We start from the raw sequence: 15239 nt of genomic DNA on the forward strand, positions 1-15239 counted from the left end.
AAAATTAGAGAAAATTGTAACAATATTTTTTCTTGTAATAATAATGGATCATTTGATAACAATACCTAATTTACAGAATGTCGGAAACAGTTATATAAGAATTTATAATCGCATATGTATATAATCTATGGTGGCAATATTCTATATTGGAAGTTGCCAGAACTCATTTTGGATTGTAGTGGCAATTATAACTGGATTTGATTATTTATTTATTTTATAATTACAGGGTATTCAGTCAAAAAGATGCGCTGAACTCTCACAGGATCGACCACGAACATATTAAAAATCCTTTTATCTGCAATATATGTCATGTCTCCTTCTCCACTTACGGAAGGTAAAATTACAAATAATTTTTATATCATATTCCTATTTTTTCTTGGATGTCATTTCTTAAATTTTTTGTTTTAAATGAAAAATAATTCAGCCCGGTGTGGGCCCGGCCACCTCCAACATCCGTCATCTTCTTTTCCTTGCTCTGGAATACCACTTGGACACACTGAATGTCTGGAGTTACTTTTCTACTCCGTCCAGCCACGACTTGTGGTGTCCCAGCGCGTCGACCCTCTGCTTTGTCGATGTTAAGCACTTCGACACTTATTTGTCATTGACCCATTCTATGTGTCTCACCCATCAGTTTTTGAATTTTTATGAATTTCACGATATCCAGCTCTTTACAGACATTGTTTTATGATTAAACTGGCGCTGCCATACTGAATTTTCACAAATTGACCCAAGTATCAAACATCATCAACTTCTGACAATCAGTAGAGCACAGCATCCAGGTCAGACTCAAATGATGCTGCGTTCGGACTGTGTTGTATAACCTCTCTTGATCAATTTTTATCCCTACCTCCATGAGGTGAACCTTGGTTATCTAAGTAACCTCACTGAAGATGGGTAACCAATCCTAATGGACAGTGGTAAGCAGTGACAGGATAGAATGGTTGACACCCTCAACTTGTAAAAACAAACTTGTTATGAAACCTCATACAGAAAGATAATTGAGTTGACAACAGAACATAAATTTGGAGTAATCGTGACGCCATCTATGAATCGAATTGAATGATTGATGAATCCCACTCGTTTCAAGACTTATTTTAGGATTCTAGTAGAAATGTTTCTGAGACTGTACCAAGTTATGACATAATTATTCAAGATAGCGTAGAATAAAGTATCTCATTTTTTTCTACACATAATCATGTTTATTTCCTCATCAGATGCAAGTCTCATAAAACTACTCATGGGTATTTCAAAGCGACGGAAATGCAACGCGACATGGAGAAATCTACTCAATGCGTCAGCGGCTACGAGGCGTTTCCCGTTGTGAAACATTTCTTATGCGAGGTGAGTCATCAGTAATTTAGTACAGTAAAACTGTGTTAATTCAAATTCTCATACTTTGAATTTGTCAATAATTTTTGACCCTGGATAATTCGAAATTAATTTGTAATTCTAAATTGTTTTTAAATTAATTTTATCTTGCTGCACACTTATCGATCGCTCACAGTTGACAAGCTATTGTTTAGAGCGATTGGGCTTAGATTTGATTTTTTTGTTTGACAGATCTGTAACAAGACATTCCTACATTGGACTTATCTCCAAGTTCACAGGAGGCACAAACACACTTCTTCCCTAAATGCTTTCGTCTGTAAACTCTGCGGAGAAGAATTTTCTGAATGGTAAGAACCAAATTTTATTTAATTTAAAATCTTGTTGGCGCCAATTATCGTGGTGTAAATCCCATCCCATATTTCCACCCTACCACTACACTCATTGTTGTCATCCAGGCACTTTAATCAATTAATGACTGACTGTTCAACCGTGTTTGCAAAACCCTTACTTACCCGTAGACGACAAGAGCGTCAAGACTTGTATTAGTGTCATGTACATGTCATCAAAGCAGTAATTCAATTATGAGTTGCGGTTCGACTAACACTGTGTCAATCACCGTAATTTATAAACAATCGTAAACTCATTACCCATCCATCCATCACAAGTAGGTACAGTGTAACTGCGAGAGTGATTGTAGTTGTGTAAGTACGTGAACACGGAACCAGCTCCAGTGCTTCAGCCATTTCAACATTAAAGGTTAGTGCCTAGATTGAATCCCTGTGTAACCGCCCTTCCCCAACATCCAAAACCCCTCTTCCTACAGTCTACTGAAAATCGTCACCAATCTATTATATAATAATTTGTCAAATGGATTACGTTGGCATTCAATATTTATGTTTTCACGATATGGACATAATTAGCTCTCATGTTTAATCTCATTTTAAAACATATTTTACTATCGGTGCAATGAAATTTTATAGAAAATCACTCACAGTAAACTAATGATATTAATTTTATATTCGTAACGGTTCAGCGACACTACAAACATTTTGGAGTTGTTTATATGTATTCCTTTAAATGTAGTCCAAATCTTTATTCAATGCCATATTAGTTTGTTGCTATAATTCAATATTTTGTGTTCAGTTCTTTGATATATGAAAAATTATGATCATCTTCATATTGAATGTTTCTATCTATCCTGAAGACCCTGTGTCATCCCTAAACAAAATGCCGCCTCATTTTTTTATACAGTATTTTTTATCATCCTTTAATGGCTAAAATATCTAAGAAACATGTTGTGTAGATACATTACTACTAAAATATAAACCACAAAATCTAATTTAAATGCCATCTCTGCTTCAATAGACAATATTGCGAGTCCACGGTTTAAGTTACATTTAAAAATACACCTGACAACTTCCAAAACTCGCTAGTGACTGGCAAAAATATTTGGATAAATTTTAAATTAGGTAAGTATGCACCGACCTATAATTTGAAAATCTGCACGTGTCATTGCTGGTCATCAAGGACGTGACCTCCAAGGACAATGGAAGTAAACTAGACATCGCGAACCCGACAAAAAAATACAGTCCTGTAAAACCTTGTATGTTACATTTTGTTTCCAACCAGTGTGCTGATTTTTGTAATGGAAAGATATTTCCGTTATTACTAAGTTTAGGTAGCTATTTCTATATATATCTAATGATACTCCTTGATTTGCCGCCCTTCGAGTAACTGCCACCCCCAAGCGACGCTCAATCTGCCTACCCCCACGAGACGTCACTGTGAAGATCCCCTTTTTATGTGCTTCGTATTTTAACATGTTTTTTTTTTTTAAATACAGTTGGATGCTAAACCACCATCGAAGAAAAATACACGCAGACAAGTTGAATCTTAGGGCAAAGAGTGCCAAGTGAGTACTATTTAAAAAAATATATTTCGTATCCGATAAGTCCTACATATTCTTCGGTGTTTTGTAAAAAGAGCGAATCAACCATTTTGGCGAAATCGAGATTTTAATGAAAAAACAATATGTAGGTACATCACTAGCTTTGTTGTGTAAAAACGGCGAATTTGTATCTTCACAGAAAAGTACTTAAAGACGATAATCGTAAGGGCGAATATCCACTTAGTGTTACGCATAAAAAGCGAATGTGACGTATTAGGTCTTTTAAAATATTATATTATAATGCATATCATAAAGACAGTATTCTATCTAAGATTTATTATAAACTTGTTAGATATTTATAATCATCCACAGGTAATTAATAAATAAATGTCAAAAGTTAAAAATCCTCCTGGAAAATAGCATTTTGGTTAATTCACCCTTTTTACAAAAAAACGACGATATGTGCATGGTTGTCACTCCCGTTTACATAATGTAACAGTGGCAAAGGGTGCAGGTAGGCTGTCAATATCCGACATAAATAGTGCACACTAAACTTTCTCAGTAATACGTATTTGTTTTCATTGAACTAAGACTACAAATTGCAGATATTGTTGGTTAGTTTTTAAAATTCAATTAAACCCTGTGAAAACCAAGCCGTAATAGATAAATAAGTAGTGAAAAATTATTCGTCTCTAAAAATATATAAAATTGTGCCATTAAATCATATATAATTTAAAATATTTTATAGATGGAAGAATATTTTATATCTACAGTCGAACTTGGTTATTACAAGGAAGATAAGACCGACTGAATTTGCTCGTTATAAGCATTACTCGTTATATCATTATATAACATTTTTCGCGCCACGTTCTATTTAAGCATAGAACATAAAAAATCGGAAAACCATCGTAAAAATCCCCGAAACAAGCATGGCATTCATAAACTACAATATAAGTTGTTTATGGTAATGAAGTGCTGAGCCGCTGGCGCTGGTAGGTACCTACTGACTTCACAAAGCTTGACTTTTTTACATGCAATTTCAACCATACACGTGGATACGTTGTCAATGTTGTCGGCGAAAACACCAATTAGGTACTTAGACACTTAACTAGTGTCATAAACGTAATCCGATCCCGGCGGCGTTGGTCTAGTTAAATGCCCGGTCGGATTTTATTGCATAGGGTCGAAAATGTTGTTCGATTCGACGAATCGAAAAACGATCGACACATTAACAGTTTTGCTCGGTATACCCGAGAAGTAGCTCATTGTAAAAGTGATTAAATGTATGGAGAAAATCATTAACTAAAATGTCAACGAATGTTTCCTCATTACATCCGAGATCTCGCTATTTCCGTGATCGTAATAACCAAGTTCGACTGTATTATATAGTATATTAAAATGAAATTGTCCCTAACTATTTCAACTTTGCACCACAACGCAATATGTATCTTGGATGCCCTCAGCCATGGCCCCCATATCCTGAAGCGGGCCCCCAGGCTAGGATATTTGACAGCCCCCCTACCTATCGCTAAAGATAAAGGCAGTGTGACACTCTACAGTAGCGTTTTCCAAAATGGTGTATGCGGTAAAATTAATGTGTATATTTAGTGTTTTTTGTATATTTGAATTATGGAGTTGTCGAGTATCGATACACAATTAAAAATTGTATCGTACAACCACATAATTTTAAGCAATAACATTATTGACGATAAATAGTGATTTTTTTTTACTATTCGAGAGAATTTGTGATGTGTGTTTAAATCATCTATCTGGTCGAATCGCCACGCCGGGCCTTTCCTGAGCCCGGGCCCCCAGGCTAGAGCCCTGTCAGGCCCCCCCTTATGGGGGCCATGTCCTCAGCTTTCCCCACTGCTTTACCTTCAGGGATGGTGTGGTAAATTTCCACACTGTCCAAGTATATCAAAATAAAATTCATCAACTTTCTCAAAGTAGATTTTAATTTTAGTAATAATTTTTATTTCCATTTATGATTACAGTACTAGTTATAAATGTGCCGATTGCGGGGAGGGCTTCAATATGAGAAAGCAACTCGCCAAACATCGAGACATCGAACACGGAGACAATTCGTTACTGCAGGACAAACTTAAGGCTGGTAAGGACATCCATTAAATCTTCTGAATTATTATTATTAATGGTGGCCCAGCCCTGTGTGGGCTCTGGCTGCCTCAACATTGTCAGTTGGAGGTCCTTTTTTACTCGATCCAGCCACCAGAACAACAGTCTTCTGGCGCATCATCGTCCCTTAAGCGTTGTCGACATTAAGCGTTTCGATTATTCATTGTTTCTTTGACCCAGCGGACTCTGGATCCCTATAAATTTCTCAATATCCAGTTCATTGCACTAACTTTACAATTCATGATTAAACTCACGTCGACATACTCCATTTTCACTGATTGGTCTACGTATATTTCCGAATACCGAATCAGAATATTTTGAATTATTCCAAATTTACTAATGGATTATAATTGAAATATTGTATAAAAAAGTAAATTACTATTATGTTATTGTAATCGTGTCGGTAAATTTGTACATATGTAGTTCGCCGTATCAAACTTCTCCGTGAAATCTTGTATCGGAAATATATGGTCGTATATTAAAAACTGTCTAACCTCTTTGGGTCGTTGGTACTGAGATAAAATTCATGTCTAAATAAAACACGGTTCTTGTCGGTTTACAGGAAGCCAGCGGCAAACAAATTTTGAAAATAGCCAATATACTGGATTATTTCTTAGGTATGGTTAGGTTAGGATTTAATAAAATTGAAACATTGTCTGCAATGCTCCACGAACAATGCGTAACTGCTTCATCTCGGTGCTATAGAGATGACCGTATAGTACATGTTATTTCTTTCCGATAAGAAAGCTCACGGCAAACTGTGCTACAGTGAAATGTAATACGTACAATTTACATGTAAACTATTGTAATAAGCTTTATTACGACGGTTCGTTGTCAATCATTCACTCAATGCATTAGGTCTTTGCTTTAAATCAAACATACGTTTAAAAAATTGAGTTGAGTCATTATGAATGTGTGGAGTATCTCGTGTCTCAGTTGTGGTATTTTGAATTTCAGGTCCTTTTGCTTGCACAGAATGTGAAAAAGTCTACCAAACCAAAGTTGGATTGGAGGGGCACACGAGGTAAATATATTTAAAATCCTACTGATCAACAAGTGTCCTGTGTGGGCTTATGAAACAGCATATCGTCGCCGTAGATGTCAAGGGAGCCAGTCCACAAAATCATAATGCTGAGAAACAGGCACTCAAAGATTTTGTGTGACAAAAACAGTAACATTTTGTTATTGAACTTTTTTGTTTTTAAAGATATAACGGTGAAACTTTCAATATAGAATATACTTTGTGGTATTATCTTTTTATTATTTTGTACAAATAACTAAAAAAAATAGTATCTTAGAAGTTATGTGTGTTATATCTCTTGACCACTGAATATTGAAATGTACAGTTGGCACACGTGTGTGGTAGTCAGAAAAGTTTTGTGGCTTAAATCCATTGACCACTGCATCTTTAATGATTTTAAAATGCTTTTGTGTACTTTACTCATATTCGCCGAATTTGTGGCTTGGCTCCCTTGACATATACGGCGACGATATATAAGTGCTTGTAAAATAATGAATGCCATATCAAATTATGTAACAATTTTTTAACATGGTTTCTTTTTGTTTTTCAGAGTTCATAATGGCGGTGTCTATTTGTGTGCATTATGCGGCAATGGCTTCGCACACAGAGCCGGGTTAGATACCCATCACAAGTATGTATAATTTAAATAAAATTTGATAGTTATACTTGGATCCTCGATTGCGTTTGAATTTTTTGTATAACAACACTAAGGCTTCGGCCACATAGGTAGGTGTTTCGCTAGTGCTGAGCTAGGTGCTATGCTTGTCTACTAAAAAAATTACTGTCACATTGCACTCCTTAGGTACAAATTCATTTGACATTTGGGAGCGCTCAAGTCAACAACGCTATGTCACTCTCAAAACTAACCAGAAAGCTACCTACTTCTCACAGAGAATTTAAGTTTAAAATTTCGATAGTCTCAAATTCGAACTTGTTGGGTGCATAATGTCAATTCATCCCATGAGTCATAACCTCAAAATATACGGTGTTTGACGTTTGTCATACTGAAGAAACATCTGCCATCTTGAAAAAATCACTAGGTGACACAATAAAAATAACCATCACGTTTGTTCGCCGGGAGACTCACTAGGTGACTAATAATCACGTAGCAAGGCGCAAAGCGTGCAGTGTGGCCATTGCGATAGTATAGTGTGCGTCCGTTTGCTAAGATATTAATTTCTAATTTTTTTTTTTAATTTCAATTTATTTTACATATTGTGGACATTACAAATTATAAGTTTAAGACGTTCACAACATGACATTTAGAAACAAATTTAAAACAGTTTTATGTACATAACACAAGAGATAGATCAGTATTAAGTTATTCAACAGTATAAATGTGTACATACAAAAAATATTAAGAATATAGGTACAAGGAAGTACACCGGATGAGTTAAGCAGACCCTATTTTAAGAATTTAAAAAACAACGTCCACATAAATTCACCCTCACGTAAGTGTCACCTAGCACGTAACCACCAAGCAAGGCACCTGCCTATGTGGCCTTAGCCTTAATGTTCACGATTCCTCAACCTTTTTATTGTGGTTAAATTGTTAGCCATAGAAATATTTATACTCTGTACATCGGCGCATTGAAAGATGGCGACCTGTTTTGACGTTTCATTATTATGTGTAATACTCTAAAACTCCGTTAATTTAAAATTGAAGGGACAGAAAATCGAAAAACAACTCGGAATTACAAAATTCTAAATAAACTTGAAAAACCTGTTCCAATTTTGTAAAATTGTTTGAAATCGCTATAAATTGATTTTATGAATTTTTGCAAAAAATTTGAATTACGGCGAATTTCGAAAAAACCGTGTTGTATTAACAGGGATTTACTGTACCTGATTTATGTGATTGTTCATCTAAGTATTCGTAATTTTGATGATTTGCTCTATTTGACTGCCTAATCTATGTACAAATAATTGATGCAGACTGACTTTTCACAGGTAGTTTTAGTCACATTTGTATTATAATGTGAATGTTTTAATTTCGGTCGAAGTCAGACATGTTTTATATTCGAAATGATGAAACAATACCATCTATTCATAAGAAATTCAAGTTTCAGGGTGTATCATGCAGATTCTGCACATTTAATAATGTTTGAAATTGATTGATGGAGTGAATCTATAATTACTGTGTTTTTGTGGTGAAGGTTTTCATCAATATCTTTGGATCCCCCATATTATTATCAAAATGTTCAAATATTCTGCACATAAAGCATGTCTGCATAAGCAAAAGGTACTGTGGTAAGTCAGAAATAATTTTTTTTATTCGGGTCTAGGACGATTTGGCACCGGACAACTGGACGCAACGGAATTCGAAAATAAATAGACGTTAGGTACTATAGGTACTTTAAAAGAAAATATTCAATATTATCATTTATACTTCAATGATTATATTATGATTTAATAGTTGGTAAGAATGTAAATATGCAGACGTAAACAATGATTTAATCGTGCATATGTTTAAGTTCCAACGAAAAAAGAGTTTTTTATTTTATATAAAGCCTTAGGCATGGTAATTCTCAATCCGCGATAAAGAATACATTATGTTAAGAGTAAAATGAATTCAAACTACTAAGTAGTAGATAGAAACTGATTAAAATACCTCGTCTACACGTGTCTACGACAGTGCGGCGTCCAATTGTCCGGAGGCCAGTCATCCCATTCCCGTATATTCACATTACTGGTGACCATCAGTTAGTTTATGTTGGTTACAACTATTTTTACACAATCAGATGGTCTGATTAATTGATTTTGATGTGCAGGAGAGTTCACTTGCGTGAACAGCGTCATCCATGCGCCATCTGTGGGCAGTGCTTCTTCTCCACAGCGGAGTTGGATGGCCACAAGCGCTGCCACACGGGAGAGAAGCCCTTCGCCTGCAACTACTGCTCCATGTACTTCAGAACCAAGGGGCGGAGGAACGAGCATCATAGGTAACTTGTGACACCATTCTCTGTTATCATACGCTTAATTCGAAATTTTTGAAGTTACAAAATAATTAAAAACTGTTTGGCCTGGCGAATTCATTAACACTTCATAACTACCGCTCCAGTTAACATGGCATCTCTAGACACATACAACTTTGCTATACAAATACATGCACTATGTACGATATAAAAGTCCGATAATACTATAATTGTTAATATACGGAAAAAAAGTTGGCAATAGATGAAATATAGGACTAAAGATGTTTGGGAGAGCTAAAAAAAAAGCTTTCGTCAGTTACTTTACATCTGAATTTTGTCTAAAAAAGGTCTCGTTAATCACTTTACGTGTAATTTTTTGAAAATGCCGAAAAGTATTGGTAATTCAACGCGTACTATAATTTTTGCCGAAATACTATAATTTTAGAGGCTATGCACTATAATTCCACTTTGTAAATATGGCAACACTGGTCAGGATATAATATGTATGACATATAAGATGTTTAAATTTTCAAGTGTATTTTCGTAAATAATTTTTATTCTTTCTCTTTCTTCTATTCTTATTCTTTAATTTACAGTCAACGTTTAATGCACCGTTGCCTGTAAATAAAATATTCATAAAAATGTCTTCTTTGAATGAATAAGCATTTTGTTTGAAATATTCGGGGATTTGTTTTATTTTATATTATCACCCTAATAACGAAGAAGTCATAGCAATAAATGATGTTATAGATTTACGAATTCGTAATTCATAGTTCGAAATTGTCTGTACTGTAATAATTTAACGAGATTCTACTGTATCTTGCCTACGGATGAATACTACATTCATTTACATTCACTATTCATAAAGTATCAATTTTATTCCAGAATCCATACTGGGGAACGCCCTTACCCCTGCGACATTTGCGGCCTCGCCTTTAGAAGATCTCATGCGATGAAAAATCATCGTCTCATTCACACGGGAGAGAGACAGCACAGATGTCCGCACTGCTCTAAACTGTTCCATGTCAGATCCAATCTCAACACTCACATGAAGCAGAAGGTGAGGCAGTTTTGTTTTTGTCTTTGATTAAGAATCATTACATCATAGTCGATTCAATTCTGGATGAAGGTCTTGTCTAGCTTCTTCCACTCCTATCATAGGCTTTTGACTTTTCTTTCTTTCTTTCGACCATGTCCGATCCTAATAGGATCATATGGGCCTCCACAGAGTAGAGGTTTTTATTAACAGATTTTGTTTTTTACGAGAAATGGATGTCAGCCACTTGCTCAACCTATTAGGTCCATACCCTGATAGACACAAATTGAAAAACAATATGCGTACTTCCCAGACCCAGGATTCGAACCTGGGACCCACGGCGTAATAGTCCAACGCTTAAGCCGCGCGGCCATCGTGGGTGATTTTTACTGCCATATATTTCTTGTGGAATTTTATCAATTTATCCATCCGGGGGCTTTCTATTTCATTGCCTCGTTTGCTTCTTTTTCTGTTTCTTTTGTGGTCTTCCTATGTCGTGACCAACATGCACCTTTCCATTCCACTTTGCGCTACTCTTTATTATTGATTCTTTCCTGTCGGCCTACGGCCTGAGTGGACAGTGTTCGGCAGGGCGTATAACCGTGTGTGAAATGTTTGTAGTCAATGTGTTTTTGGTTATACGTTTGAGTTGCGCACGCCGTTCACGCCCCACCGAATGTTGTCCACTCACACTGTACACTTTGAGTCAGCTCAAGTGAAACATGAAAAATTACAGTATGTCTAAAGCAACCATCTAATCTTAAATACTTGTGACCATACTATTAAAACTAAAAGCTGAAAAGTCTAAGAATATTGTCGACTCCCCCTATCCAATCGACAATCTGCTGATCACTATTATAGACTGTAGAGCAATTAATGTCTAAATGAAAATAAATCACTTCTCTGCGTGGTGAATATAATTTATCATTTGGATAGATAAAAGGTTATCAATACGTTAACATTAAAGACATTACACCTCTTGATAACCTGTTTAACGTAGGCAAATTGACTACCTACCTATACATAATTTGAATAACTTAATCTATTGGAAAACTTTCTCAAGAAACGTACACCGTCGATAGCTCAGTTGGTAGAGCGGTGGACTGTAGAGTAAAACATAATACGTTGTTATCCATAGGTCGCTGGTTCAAATCCGGCTCGACGGAATTTTTTGCCATATTTTACAATAAAAAGGGATGAAATCTTATTTCAAAAAGCTAGCTACTAATTCAAACACAAATTTGAATCAAGAACGTTCTGCACGTTATTAACTGCGAAAGTTTACTGACATACAAAAAGCCATACATTTCTGTTTGAAATCGCTAATGTTAGTATATTGACCGATCTAAATCACAAAATATGGCCAAATATTGCGTTCACTTCTGAAATAATATTATTTAGTCATTTTCTCTATTGTTTAGGTAATTTGTGAGTACACTGGTTTAGACAATTGAAAAGCTCCCAAACATTCAAATAGTGTGAGTAGACAATTGCTTTAGGTTAAAAAAAATCGGTGTGTGTACTTATGTACGCGCGTTAGAAGTTATGCTTCTTTGGCGTAACAAAACAAAAACAAAACTTGTGATAACCTAGATTCTTCGACTAGCTCTTAATTATCTTGTTAAATTACACACTAGAAAAAGGACCGCTTATTGGAACGCCGTTGGTTTATTTCTATACACTTTAACTTATATTACTAAATTATATAATTATTTATAGTTGTTTTTATTTTTAAAGTAACAACTACCACTATGACGTTTAATAGTTTGTTTACGTAAGGAATTGCAAATGGCCGACAATAATAAATTCGCTGCCTAGGCAACGGAACAATTCTAAACTATAATATTATACTGTATAATCGTCACGATTGGAGTATCATACTGTGGCGTAATGGTAGTGCGTTCGGCTGATAACCGAACAATCGGTGGTTCCAATCCAATTGAGTGCGTTTATTTTTGTGTGAAAAAATAAATTATGTGTTACATGTCACACGCCAAAAATACACTCTGATCTGATTTTCCAAATGCGCCTAAAGAAGTATAACTTCAAAAACCAATGATTGAATCGATCCTTGCAATAATGTTTATACTTGTAATTATAACATACTAGATCAGTGTTTCCCAACTTGTGAATTGTCACACACTGGTCTGTTGCGAGGATAACTCTGGTGTGTTTTGTGTTTTTTCTAAATGTGCAAATGTGTTATTATTTCAATTGATTGAACAATTTTGGTGTGTTGCGAAATCCTAGTTAGTTTTGAAGTGTCTCGTTAAGTTGAGAAACACTGATCAAATGAATTAAAAAAACATATGATTATTTTGAAATTGAATGTCGGATTGTGTTCAGCTCGCGGTCCATTGCGTTTGATTTTAATTTAAAAAAAAAATCTACTGTACTAAAAAAGCATTCCAATGAATATTTTATCTCATCACGAAAATAACGATAAGAAACTGCGATTAGTTTGCATTTAGTACAAGAATGGTCATTACCATAATAGTATTTTGTACATTCTTACATCCGTATGCTAGCATTGATAAACGATTTCGAATCCTTTCATTAGTAGTTTTGAACAGTTATAACCAGTAACAGTTTTATATATGTGTAGGCTCAGGGCACTGGTATGTTTATTATAGGCCACCTTGTATTAATTTTGTTTGTGTGATAAACCACCTTTGGGATTTAAATATAACCTGGTTTCTTAAAAATATTCTTTGATAGATTTCTTACGAAACTTTCTTCGAGTTGTGAAAAATATATATAATTTTTTAGAGTTTTTAATATTTCATGATGAAACAACTGCCTCATTTCCTTCATGGAAAACTACCACTGGCTTTAACGATAGAATAGGTTGTCATCAAAATTGGTCTTTCGTTTTAGTTTTATATCAAGAATTCACAATAAAAATTGTAAATATTATTGCAGCTCTTATAACTTAATTTATGCATTGCAATCAAACAAGCCATACTTCTTATTATCACCTCTTGATGTATTTTGCAAGAAAATCTAATCCCAATGTTGTTTTTCAGCATCCTGGACAATTCCTTGTCCTGGAAGTGGAAGGAGGTGCAGAAGTCAGAGCGGCTCTCGAGGAGTCATTAAAGGAATTGACAAACAAAGATATCAAGATGGAAAGCAGACACCTAGACGATTCGGAGGAGGTCGACGCGCCCGATATGATCGTTGAAGAAAACGTTGTTATAGAAGAAGAAGACGAAAGTTATACTTACGCCTATAACCAAGAAGAGGAACCTGACGAAGAGAAAGATAGCCAAGACAATGGGGAAGAGGTTTACGTAAGTTACGAGGAAGAAGAAGGCGAATTAGTCGAGAAAGAGAACACTTCTTACGAACCGGTTGGCGAAGAATTATATATTTCTTACGAACCTGAACCGAAAGACGGTGCAGAGTTGAGTGTCGAAGGGAATATTGAACAAGAATTGAATGTGTATTACGAAAAAGATGCCAACATTGACGAAACGGAAAGCGGAGAAATTTACGCAGAAAACGTAACTGAGTCTTGTAACGATAATATGTACATAGTGAGTGATGTTAATCCGACTGATGAGGCTTATGTGGAATTTGAAAAGGCAACGGAAGAGCAGGGGGATTTTGATTCTGTGATTTACGAAGGCGACGATGGCGCCGGTTACGAAGAAGGCAACGGCGAGATACGCTATGAGGTTCATGCCGTCGCACAGGGAGACGATGGCAATGTTACGTACGCTGTTAAATATGTCACGAATGAAAGTCACCACAATGTTGCAGACGTGACTGACGATCAAGCCAATGGTACTGATTTGGACGCGTCATTTGACGCTTTAGAAGATTAGAAGAATTAGGTAAATGTGTTGCCAGATATTTGACATATCAGGCTTCATGCTCGTCATTATTTCAGTACCATGTTGGTAAATTGTTATATTGCCGTGTCTGTGGTCAAAGTTCTCATATTGCTTAGCTATCCTGAAATCAGACTATAGTAGGTATCTCGAAAAAATGCAGTTTTTAGTTAATTATAGATATTGTATATACCTTAAATCTATGCGAATTGAGCAAAAAGTCTATTGTATTATGGTGAATCAATGGTTTAGCCGTGGCTTGAAACTTTTTACTTTTGCTCAGTTCTGTCAGTGTGGTTTCCGACGTCTTTATTTTTCTTTTGTCAAATTACCTCTACTCTATGTATGTTTTATAGCTAAAATCTTTGTATTTATTAATCACACAACTATGTTTCTTCTGGTTCTGGGTCGGCGATATAATTACGTCCCAATCATGTCAAAGTCACCAATGTGCAAAATGACGCTTCTGAGATGAGAGAAGTTTAAACATTTTTGGGAATCCATTATCCTATCCTAGGATTATTATGAGCCTTACAATTTTGATTTATATAATAATATCACATTAATTTAATGTATATCAAAATTTAGAGCATTTTTAACCAAGAAAAGAATAATTAGTACATTATAACCTCGATAATTTGAAACTCGTTAAATCATATTTCCAATTTTTCGTCAATTTTAATTCTCTTTTCAATGTGTTTAGGTGGGTACTATTCTTCTTAATTATCTATATAAAAGTTTTAATTGAATTTAAATTCTTTTGCTATATTAAACAGCATGTGTTTATGTTTTTGTTGCTTTGCTTTAAAGCAGGGGGGGGCAAACTTTTTGGATGGAGGGCCAAATTCAAGAATTAAAAATGAGCGGCGGGCCGCAAGTAAAATGCCATTTTTAGATATACACTATTTATTATCACGAAAAATAAACATTACAAAAAATTAATGAGAAGAATTAAACTGATGTACCTTTTTTAACATTTTTTTAAATTCAGGTGTTAATTTTGTAGTTGATATTCTCAAAGCTGCTTCTAAATGGGCATCGGAGATATTTGATCGTAAAGAATTTTTATTGAGGT

General features: G+C 35.1%; 1 protein-coding gene and 1 non-coding gene across 2 annotated transcripts in view; both read left to right on the forward strand.

The window, feature by feature from the left end:
• LOC147074826 (uncharacterized) overlaps positions 1 to 14973 on the forward strand; it is a 42712-nt gene extending 27739 nt beyond the window's left edge. The window contains exons 14-23 of the mRNA XM_085942887.1: positions 227 to 334; positions 1218 to 1344; positions 1564 to 1679; positions 3176 to 3244; positions 5218 to 5333; positions 6314 to 6380; positions 6928 to 7008; positions 9149 to 9319; positions 10178 to 10352; positions 13355 to 14973. Of these exons, the coding sequence (XP_085799013.1) occupies positions 227 to 334; positions 1218 to 1344; positions 1564 to 1679; positions 3176 to 3244; positions 5218 to 5333; positions 6314 to 6380; positions 6928 to 7008; positions 9149 to 9319; positions 10178 to 10352; positions 13355 to 14158 (1834 nt within the window). The 3' untranslated portion in view covers positions 14159 to 14973. The remainder of the gene's footprint in view (positions 1 to 226; positions 335 to 1217; positions 1345 to 1563; positions 1680 to 3175; positions 3245 to 5217; positions 5334 to 6313; positions 6381 to 6927; positions 7009 to 9148; positions 9320 to 10177; positions 10353 to 13354) is intronic.
• Positions 11401 to 11494, forward strand: TRNAY-GUA (transfer RNA tyrosine (anticodon GUA)). The gene is made up of 2 exons: positions 11401 to 11437; positions 11459 to 11494. It is a non-coding gene; the product is annotated as a tRNA-Tyr (tRNA).
• Positions 14974 to 15239: the final 266 nt, after the last annotated feature.

The sequence above is a fragment of the Rhyacophila brunnea genome, unplaced genomic scaffold, assembly GCF_057557595.1.
Source record: "Rhyacophila brunnea isolate RB1 unplaced genomic scaffold, BYU_Rbru_1.0 scaffold_15, whole genome shotgun sequence".
NCBI lineage: Eukaryota > Metazoa > Arthropoda > Insecta > Trichoptera > Rhyacophilidae > Rhyacophila > Rhyacophila brunnea.